At 29.4% G+C, this 11,686-nt stretch overlaps 1 protein-coding gene across 1 annotated transcript; it reads right to left on the bottom strand.

The window, feature by feature from the left end:
• Positions 1-7,780: 7,780 nt before the first annotated feature.
• Positions 7,781-10,810, bottom strand: LOC114280913 (WRKY DNA-binding transcription factor 70). Its single transcript, XM_028223321.2, has 3 exons — positions 10,278-10,810; positions 9,172-9,276; positions 7,781-8,558 (listed from the first exon to the last, which is right to left on the bottom strand). Exons 1-3 carry the CDS (start codon positions 10,637-10,639, stop codon positions 8,084-8,086), a joined length of 942 nt encoding a protein of 313 aa, XP_028079122.2. The 5' UTR covers positions 10,640-10,810; the 3' UTR covers positions 7,781-8,083.
• Between the last annotated feature and the right edge of the window lie 876 nt (positions 10,811-11,686).

Genomic DNA, 11,686 nt, shown 5'->3' on the forward strand with positions numbered 1-11,686 from the left:
TTTTAGTCGCCAATTGGCGACTTTTGGCAACTAAAAAAAAATTAGTCACCAATACCTTTTCCGATAATCATCTAGCGACAAAACTGGCAACCAAAAAATTTAGTCGGCAAAAATCTTTGGCGACTAAAAAATGACTTTTGGCGACTAAAAATTTAGTAGCCAAAAGTGTAATTTATTGTAGTGAACTTAAATGTATTTAAAAAGTAAAATATTTGTGGTTTTCTATTTATTTATTTATTTTTATGTATTTCTCTACAAATATTTTATTTTTAAGTATATTTAAATTAGGTGCATCTAACAAATAAATTAAAAAATCTAAAATATGACAAAATTTCACTAAAAATAACAAAACAAGAAAAATAAAAAACTTAAAAACTATATTTAAAATTTCAAAATCAAACAAATTAATTATTTTATAGATTTATATTCATTTATTTCAAACTACAATGTTGAATTAATCTGGTGCAATTTTTTGTATAAATTTTTTGTTTGTAAATTATTTTTCGTGGGCAACGGTTTATCCGAACCGCTCAAACCGCCCAATCCGCCCAACCCGCATATAAATGGGCGGTTTCGCAAACATAATGCGGGCGGATGCGGTTTGAAATATGACAAATTTGCGGGTTGCGGGCGGGTCGCGGTTTAAACCCGCAACCCGCAAAAGCCGCCCGCACTTTAATTATTATTATTATTATTATTTTTTTTATATACCAACTTTGTAACTTTTACAGGAGCACCATTATATTCTCTATGACACTAGGATCCTTATTTTTAAGTATTTCTCAACTTTCTTAATGCCGTAGAATTATCAAGTCTTAAACTTGGTTTCTTATATGATTTTCATTGGTGATTCATTCACTTTTTCCTAATAAAATTTTTCTTCTAATGGTCGATGGAACTTATAGTTTGATTATTGATTACTGAACTGGCAATTCTAATTGAGTACAACCTTTAATGCATTGATACACATTTTTTTCATGGCAAAAATGCTAGTGTAGGGTCTCTTTGTTTTGGGTACTTTCATTTAATGCATTGATATTCAATTTTTATTTGTAAACTCATCAAAAAATTGTTATCACAAATATATAAAATGAATATGATGCCTAAATTCACTGGGAAAAAAAAACTCGAAAATTAATTTTTAAAGAAAAAAGTGTAAACCGCAAACCGCCCGCACATTTGCAAACCCTATCCGCACAAACCGCAAACCGCACTGCGGGCGGTTGCGGGTTGACTTTTTCCCAAACCGCATAAATGCGGGCGGGTCAAAACCGAACCGCAAACCGCACAAAATCGATCCGCGAACACCCCTACTAATATGACATAACATAAGGCAATTATACTAGGATAGAAGAATCATATTATTTTATTACTATATTGAAAAACAATTCATCTACAAAATTTCTCCCCAAAATCCTTCCAAATGATGTGGCAAAATGTGGCTATTTTAGCCCAAATGTGTATCCTAAACGGAACCTTAGTCTCAAATATATCCTCCTAATCCAAGACACTCACAATTGCTAAATTATATTGCAAAATTTACATATTTTATAATTTTTACATGATTCAATAAATCAAAAATGTCATATTATATAATAAATAAATATAATAATTTTTTTGATAAGTGTAGCATTACTAATAATAAAGTTTTGCTGCATACTTCAATTATGATCATTTAAGCATGCAACCATTTTTTTTTACTGCAAAAAAATAAATATTATTAATAATGAGAAAAATCATTACATTGTAAAAAAAATTAAAAAAAAAATGCTAAAACTGCATCATAATAATCCAACTCATCCCAATTATATTGGTATAAAAAAGATTACTAAATCATGTGTGAGCAAATCCATCCATGTAATTATATAATATGTGTGAGTCTCGTTCTAGAGATCATTTCTCCCCCTCAAAAAATAAAATATATATATATATATATATATATATATGTGGTTGCCAAACCACCCCATAGAAGGTGATGGTGAGAAAGTTGCAAAAATGTTTTTCAAAATCATTTGATGAATTAAATGGTTAAAGTTTTCCAAATCAAAATGAGTTTTTATAAATTATACATCTTGATAAAATCCAATTGTAAATCCCAATTTTTAAAATGAAAAAAAAAACATATAACATCGATTGATATTAGATAACTTTTATAACCTCAATACTGTCCAAAAGTATATGTAATTGTCACTTTTTTATGCATGTGTACATAGTGCAAATAATGGTAGGTGGGCATTATAGGCTTACCCCCTACAACTGGAGCTCATAAGTTATTTCTAAAGTTTAAAAAAAAATGACATATAAAATAGATTGATATTAGATAACTTTTATAACCTCAATTCTGTCCAAAAGTATACATAATTGTCACTTTTTTATGCATGTGTACATAGTACAAATAATAGCAGGTGGGCATTAGCCCCTACAACTGGAGCTCATAAGTTATTCCTAAAGTCCCCATTACGGCCACCGAAGTGGTGGGGGATGAAAAGATGATAATTGAGTTAGGCTTATTTTAGGGGGTGTGAGTAGTGACTAGTTTTTTAAACGGTATTTTGATTGCGATTCTAACATTTTATATCGAGAGTTAAAGTATTCTTCTCTTATTTTAGTGGTGAGTCTTTTCCTTTGAGTTATGTTAAATATGACTGACAATTGGTTATTCCGAAATCAGGATTTACAGATACTATGATACCTTCACGAAATATTTTTTTTCTGTTTAAAAAAAAGTCCCCATTATAATTTTTAAAAAATAGAACTTATATATATATATATGTATTGTTTTTTTTTTTTTTTTAAAGATATTGATATATTTTAGTGTATAGTTGAAGTGAAAATTACATATTTATTAATTGATCAATTATTAAAGGGCAAATTACATATACCCCCTCGAGGTATATTAATTTAACACTTTCGAAACAATAGTTAAAACTAATCATAAATTCTTTTAAATAATGCTTTAGTAATCATATTTATGTATTAAAAATATTTATTATGATTACAGATAGGGGTGTGCATAATACCGTCGAAACCGCCGAAACCGCTAAAACCGCACCGAACCGCACCGCCAAGGCAAATTCGTTATTATTTGTCAATTGAACCGCCGGTTTTTGGTAAGAAAAATGGCAAATTCTAGTGACACTTTTATCAATCCGCCAGTTTCTATTTTTCTTCCAAACCGCACCGACCCGCACCGCTATTAAATCATGTTTTATAAGATTCTAAAAATTCTTTTTTACTTAAGTTTGCTTGTTGTTCTATACCTTAGAATATAGTATTACATTACTGCTCGAGGGGAATTTTATGTATTGTATTTGATCATTGTAACTTCCACAGATGCTTGTAATGAACTGATGGCATAGCCGTTGATATTATCATGTTGTTGCTACACTTGCTGCATCAGAAGAAAGCTTCGCAAGATGCTTAACATCACGGTATCTCTCGTTTTTTTTTTACTCTTTGATTTGAGTTTTGTAATTTGAATTATATTTTTTATAAACCGCCAATCCGCCCGAACCGCCAAGGCAAATCCGTCATTATTTGCCAACCGAACCGTCGGTTTTTGATAAGTAAAATGGCAAATTCTAGTGACACTTTTATCAATCCGCCACCCGCCATACGGTTTCTATTTTTCTCTCAAACCGCACCGACCCGCACCGCGCACACCCCTAATTACAGACATGAGTAATAAGATTATTTAAATCAATATAACGATGATGTGTGAGGTTATGGGAACCTTAATACAATATTAACCTGTGCGGTGATAAATATTCTATCCTTACCAATTATGGGTATAGTGACGGCGCATGAACGGATTTAATTTATTTGAAATTAAAATGTTTTGCTAAGATACCTAAATTTGTCTTAAAAATGTTTGACATAACAACCAATATAACAACATCAACATTAAAAGTGCTAAACCCACTGCCTAGTTACTTTGATAAGGAAATTCACATAAATTGCATTCCTCAGGCCCGACAGCACAATTGTCGACTTTAATTGAGTCTAACTCCATTGTTACATGTAGACAACGATTGTGGACTCGGTTTTTGGTACGAAATGATAAAATATTAATAAAAGTTCTCTCAAAGTTTCAGTGACATTGGAGCAACTTTAAAATATTTTGTGTACAACCTCAAAAAAAAAAAAAAAAAAAAAATGACAGATTTGAAAAGTGTTGGTTTGAAAAGAGTAGTAATAATATAAAAATATATAATTTATACAAAATGATGTGTGATTAAATACAAAGTTTTATTTTAAAAAAGACTTATCAAACTAAATTTTATTTATTTATATGTTACTACCGCATTATTCTTTTGCCAAATTCTATATAAATACTATAATAGTTTTGCATTTTTTGTTTGAAAAAATATGATTATTGTCAGCTTAAAATATATGACAATTGAAAAAAATGCCCATTTGAAAAAAAATATGATTTTTAGAAGAATAAATAAATAATATTTAAATATAATAGAAAAAATTTAAAGAATTTGTTAGAGAATGTACTTGAAAATGTGATTAACTAAAATAGAAAATTAGTTTTTTAGGTAAAATTTGTCTAAAAATTTAGCTACTTTGATGTGGATGCTCTAAATGTTATTTGGATCATATCATTTCTTTATTTTTTACATACTTTTTTGTAAAAAAAAAAAAATGCTTATTTATATCATTCTAAATTTCCCTTAATTTATTGATGCTTTTGGTTACGAAAGATGTTTGACAGCTCAAATTTGTATGGCTCAAATGACTCGAATGTATTAAAACAATATCATTTGACGTCGTTTTAAGACATTCGAATCATTCAAACCATAAAAATTCAGTTTGTTGTTTGGTTATATATATTAGATTTTTATAAATAAAAAAATTAATTTTGACTTTTAAAAATAAATAAATACAAAAATGTTTAAGATCCCCTTTCCCTTCACCCCTTTTGACCTCCTCTCTTTTTTGATTGGCTACTTTTTCTTTTGTTTTTTTTTTTTTCCTTCTCCTCTAATCACCACCTATCACATATGTGTGAGATTATGGAAATAGTGATTGGAGGGGGTCTCTATCAATGCTCAAATAAATAATAAAAAAATCAGTACTATGTTGTTTTGATTCTCGGTTGAGGGGAAGGATACATTGGATATGAGCATGTGATGGCAACTCAACAAAAAAGTATCCACTAGCCGACAAACTACTCATGTCAGACCAACGAGTGATGAAATTGGATATTGATGAAAGACATGCATCATGCATGTTATCTATCATGTATGGACTCATAAAATGTACGATCAATTATATGGTACATGATATATTATATGTCAATTTTTAATTTATTTACAATTTTTTTATTATAAATCTGTTTGGTATAATTTATTATAAATTAATAATTAATAATTAATAAGTAAAATGTAAAACATCTTTTTTGTTAATTTTTAGATAATTAATTTTTTAAAATCTATTTAAATTATTTCTACTTAATAAATTATAAATAAAAGTTAAATCAAATAATCTAAAACATTCTCAAATTAAAATAAATTATAAATAACTTATTTTATCTGCACCTAACACCATTATAAGTGAACTGTAAAATTTAAATTGTGAGTTTCTTTCTGATGTGTGTTAGAGTATCTTTAATGGTACATTAATTTTTATATTAAATTTGAGTAAAAATTTTCTTTGATATCAAATATTTCAACGGAAGATTTTAGAATTTCATTAGAATACCGGTCGACCAGGCAAATGTTTGGTCGATCGACCGGTTAGTGTAATTTTTTCTATTTTTTTGCCTTGAGGTGGACGATCGGGGTGTTGACCGGTCAGTATAATTTTTTTACAAATTTTTGATTTGAGGTGGTCATTCGAAAGGACATTCGGCAATGGCTATAAACAGTAATTTGATGAAAGGTACAACAATACTCAATTTAATGAAAAAAAGTAAAATTTTAAATTTAATATTTATTTGATTAAACTGTTGAAGTAAAAAAAGGAATAATTTTTTACTAAATTTAAATTTTTAAACAAATGTGAATAACCATGGGAGATGATCTGTCCAAACTAGCACACACCATTTATGACCGATGGAGGATCTACCTTAGGAGTTAGGTAAAGCAACAGTATAGCTGAAACTTTTGTACGGAAAAACACTTTTTGTGCAGAAAATCCAAACCCTTCTTTTTCTCTCTCTCTCTCTCTCTCTCACACACACACACACACACAACACACAAACACACACACACACACACACACACAGAGACACTAGATCAGATGAATATGTGAAAATTTGTTGAAGCAAAGTGGATGATAAGTTACCCATTGTCCTTTACAGATTCTCTACATCCATGTCTTTCATTTTTAATTCACTCATTAATTATTAAGTCATTCTTAAAAATTTTGTATTTTTTTTATAATCAAACAAAAATAATTTATAAATAAAAATTTTTATACAAAAAAATAATTCAAAACGATGTGACAGTGATATTTTTAAGATTATAAACAAAATAGTGCATATTTTGATTTGAATCAGAGGATCACAAAATTTGAATAACCATTATATATGAGAATTCTTTAAAAATATTTTGTTTATATTAAATGGGGGACAAAAATAATAGGAAATAGAAGATGAACATAAATAGCATAACATAAGCATAAAAAGATAAAATTTACTATACAAGTCAATAAGATAAAATGCCACATTCAAATTATAATCATTACATTTTTTCTTTCACAAAAGTCAAAAAAGCCAAACTAAACGAGGTTAAAAAAGTCTCAACACAAAAAAAGTCAGCTAAAAAAGCCAATACCAAACGAAGACTGAATATTTAGGTAGCTTTTGGTTTGTGTTTAGAATTATGATTTAAGTGTGAAATTGTATTTTGAGTTTGTGAATTTTGAAATTATGATTTGAAAATAGAAAATTTGTTTAGTTATGAATTTTGAAAAGAGTTTTGAATTGAATTTTGAATTGAGTATTGAATTTTTGAAATGAGTGTTGAGTTTGTGAAAAGTTGTTTGGTTATGAGTTTTAAAAAGAGTTTTCAAAACTTAATTCAGAAACTTATAACTCATAATCAAATACACAACTCAAAACTCTATTAAAAATTCTATTCAAAATTCATAACCAAACTCTTTTTAAAAATCAATTCAAAAAAATAATGTTTTTTGTTTAAAAATATATTTTTATTTTTAAAAAAAAAATACTGTGACAAATTAATTTTTATTTAAATTTTTATTGTTAATTTTAAATAAATGGCCAAATAATTTGTCATTTTGGTCTAAAAAAATAATTTATATATTTAAAAAAATCAAAAACAAATATAGTTTTTTTTTTCAAATAACATATGGCAATTGCCAAAAAAAACCAAAAAAAAAAAATCATTGTTCCGGTCAACCGGCCAGACGTTTAAAAGGATGTTCGGAAAGATGATCGGGTACACCAAAACCGCTCTTTTCAAAATTTAAATTTCAAAAACTCTCTGAAAAATTCTCTGTAACCAAACATGTTTTTCAAATGTGTTTTAAAATGTGATTTGAAATCATGTTTCGAAAATTATAACTGGACAAAGCCTTACAATACGTGGTGAAATCATGATTCTAAACCCATACCAAACACAAAATGAGACGGATCCTATGCTTTGAAAAAAAAGAAAAAGAAATGTTTATTTATGTGTCATTCACTCACTAACAAACCATATAATTTCATTCAAAAAAAAAAAAAACTAATCACAACTGCCATTGATGGGACAGAGAATCCCAGCTTAAATGAAAGAAACAAAAATATGAGAAAAAAACAAAAATATGAGAAAATATCAAAATGCCCCATGCAGCTCCTAAGAGCAAATTATTATAAACATTTTCATTCTAAGAAAGTAGGAGACATATAAGGTACAACAAGAGAATTTATTTACACAAACGCTACATATACTTGGAAAAACATCTAAAAAATGTTCAAGATTTGAATTTAAAGTATAGATTTAAATTTGATGTACAGTGTAAACTATACTCAGAATAAATCAAATCTACACAATTCAAATTCTGAATACTTTTCAAAATATTTTTCTAAATACATAACACATATTAATTTATAACAACTCTACATGAGTTAAGACTCCTCAAAATGAAAGCCATTGGCCAAATCATCAGGCTCAACATCAATCAAAAAGTCCATGTCGAAACCTTGAGAACCAGTTGATGAAGATGACTCCAAAGGCATTAGATCGGGCCAGACAATGGAGGAGTCCACAGGCGGCGCTGACAACTCACCGGAAAGATTACTTTGAGTCTCCTCCTCTTTGCAATATTCTTCTTTTATGGGAGGGACAGGTGGGCTTGAGATCAGATGCTGATGATCTTGTTGAGTAGCTGTACCACTTGAAATCATTGGTCCAAAGCTAAGTAGATAAGGTTCCACAGGATCATCAGAATCAATAATAATGTTGTTTCGTGAAGCCAGAGCTCCGCAAGTATGGAATCCAAAGTACTTGGTTTGGTACATGTTGGGGTCCTCTTGGATTTTTTGCACTTGCTTAGTTGCTAGGCAACCTTGATCAGGCTTGTGTGTGCACCTAAAGTAGCACCTGCAATACCAAAAAACTTCTATCTTACTGTCCGAATACATTCTTGGTCATAAGATCGTGTTTGGAGATTTCTATATTTTGAGATCAACACTGTTGACTAAAATTCTCTGTAATATTTTTTGGTGCAATAATCTTATAATCGTGGTTTAAGGGTGATTTTATTCCAAAAATACAATCAATTTGGTGGTTTAAGAGTTTAAACCACTCTTTAACCACTATTACAAAATAATAGTACTAATTATTGCAAAGAATGTAAATCCTCTCACACTAGAGTGTTTTAGGGATAAAATTTTAAGGATAGAGAATCGTAGGCAAATATTAAACTTATAATTATATAATTTTGAATATTGTTTGATGAAATTATATTTCGAGATATTTGTACTTTGAGATTCTCATAATACTCTAAGTTGAGAGTTTATGAGAAATCATTCAATATTTTTAGAGTAAGTCCAGGTGATACTCCAAATGAGTAATTAGGGACAGAAAGATGAAAATTTTGAAGACATAGGATTTGGCGAACATTAAACATATGATTATGAGCATTGTTTCAATTCTTAAAATTATGAATTTGCCAAGTAAAAAAAAAAAAAAAAAAACTTATTGAGAGATAGACCTTGGAAATTTGGCCTTGAGGATCTGCTTTTGTCCATATTTCCTCCATGCATAGCTATCCTCCATGGTGGGTGAGACTCTGATCCATGATTCTGAAGTGCTCTTTCTGCAAGCAATAAAATTATTGTAACTAAGAGGGTGTTTGGGTGCATTACAAAAGTATATTTATTTATTTATTTATTTATTGAGTCACATTATTTTTAATTTTTTTTTTACATTTTTTTTTAAAAAATAAAAAAAAATATTTATTTAGATTTTGAATTCACTAATTATGATTTATTCACTAAAAAAATAATGGTACATTTAGCAAAGAATAAGCAATATATATATTTGTTCACATACACAGCTTATATTTGTTCACATACACAGCGATAGCATAAAAACCCAAATTCACCTTTTTCAAATGAATTGGAACCCACTAATTATGATTTATTCCATAGTGATAATGTTATGAAAGTGAAGCCACACATAGAAACAAGAAGCCTAATGGGATGACTATTTTCTCAATTTCCATTTCCATTTCCATTTTCATCTTCATAACTAATAAATTTCAATCATTACTTATAAGCTCATGAGGTATATAATATTCGCATTCTTGTGACACAACTAAAATGCATAAATAATACTAAAAAAAGGTATGTTGTTTCTTTTAAAAACTATTTCATAAGATTTTTTATCAGAAAAATAGTGTTTGGATCAAGTAATTGATTGAATTTGTAGGGAAAACAAATAGGGGAAATAAAATTTCAATGTTATGTTCAAAAAATAATTTCAGATTGATGAAAATCTTTAAATGTTTTCGGTAATATGAAATATTTAAAAAAAAAAAACATGTGTTGAAATGATATTTTTCCCAAAAAAAAAAAAAAAAAGAAGAAAGAAATACAAGAAAAAAATATTATAAATACTAGTGAATAATGATATATATATATATATATATATTCTTAAAATCAACCATACAAACACAGCCGGATGAATTTTTTTATTTTGAATAAACCCTGTTTTGAAATAATTCCCATTATTTTATTTTATTGATTATACAGCTCTACTATATATAAAGAAAAGAAAGAAAAGAAAAGAAAAGAAAAAAAAAACCCTAATACTCACTTTCTCTTGTAACAACCCCTCCGATCCTTGACGGCCGGCATCTTACTACTCTCGCCGGAATCCACAGACCTCAGGTCACCACCACCACCACCGCAGCTGGGAGACCCAACTTGGGTAGTAGTCCCCGGAATCTGACACACCTCACCGGACTCATCACAACAAGAACTCATCAGAGAGAGAGTCTGAGTGAAAGATCTCAAGATCTCCACCACAAGCTCCTCAGCCAAGACAGACCCATCTCCTCCACATGGCTTTTGAAGCAGATTCTGAAGCTGGGTCGCCACATCTCTCCCCTTAATCATCTCTTCTACTGCTCTTTTCCTGTTGCTGCTGCATGACTTTTCCGGCAAAAATGTACCCATTGTTCTTCTTATCCAAAGCAACAAATAAATAAATAAATAAATAATTCTAGAGAGAGAGAGAAGATGGGGTGCTTTTCTTTGCGGTGAGAGAGAGAGAGAGAGAGAGAGACCCGGGGGGGGGGGGGGGGAGAGAGAGAGAGAGAATAGATGAAAGGAAAGAAAGATTGAGGGGAAATTGAAGGGAAATTGCTTGGAGGAGTGTTTAACTAATTACAGCAAAGGACGTCATCAGCGTGACGCAGAGAGAATGATGCTATCTTTTAGCCCTTTGTTGCCGGCACTGTAATAAAGTATTAGGGTTAATTATACTAACACCCCCTCTATTTTCTTAAAATATCATTGTCGCCCTTTTTAATTTTTGAAATATCACTGCACTCTCTCATATTTGAAAATAATGTAATAGTTTACTCTTTTTGTCAGTCAAACGTCAGTTAATTCAATGGAAAAAAATGACAACTAACTTAAAATGATAATTTTACCTTTATAGTATTTATAACGGAGAATTTTTATTTCTATACACTATTTTATTTATGTGTACATCATATTTCAGTTCACTCATTTATGAATTTTGTTACATATTATTCAGAGTCCACATATTACATATTTCAATTATAATTTCAACTCAAATCTTGTACACATATCCCTAAACAAGGGTTTTTACTTACATTGAGACAAATCTATACACCCAAAGTAAACACAACCACACAGTAAGGACAACTCCATTAAAGACCCATGGTGAAGACAACTCCATTGAAGACTTGCATTGTATTTTTGGTTTTGTACTTCCGAATTTGTTATGTATTTTCGGCAATTAATTTTCGAATGATATATATTAATTTACCTCTAAAGTTCCAAAGTCAAAAACATAGATGACAATGTTTATGAGTTCTTGATAGAAAATTAACTTGGAAGCCTGTTCTTGACAAAATCAAATCAAGGCTTTCAGGGTGGAAGAGACAATTGTTATCCTTTGCAGGTATGCTAACCTTGATCAAGTTTGCTTTATCCAGTTTACCTATGTATTACCTTTTTTATTTAAAATACCTA

This window comes from Camellia sinensis, chromosome 1, assembly GCF_055761805.1.
Source record: "Camellia sinensis isolate YWXY chromosome 1, ASM5576180v1, whole genome shotgun sequence".
NCBI lineage: Eukaryota > Viridiplantae > Streptophyta > Magnoliopsida > Ericales > Theaceae > Camellia > Camellia sinensis.

What these genes read in the sequence shown, in the direction of transcription:
- LOC114280913 (XM_028223321.2), bottom strand. Translation starts at nt 10,639, where the DNA reads ATGGGTACATTTTTGCCGGAAAAGTCATGCAGCAGCAACAGGAAAAGA. An exon ending in AGGGGTTGTTACAAGAGAAA is followed by an intron (nt 9,277 to 10,277) that starts GTGAGTATTAGG and finishes TATTGCTTGCAG; the next exon opens with AAAGAGCACTTCAGAATCAT. An exon ending in CTCAAGGCCAAATTTCCAAG is followed by an intron (nt 8,559 to 9,171) that starts GTCTATCTCTCA and finishes TTGGTATTGCAG; the next exon opens with GTGCTACTTTAGGTGCACAC.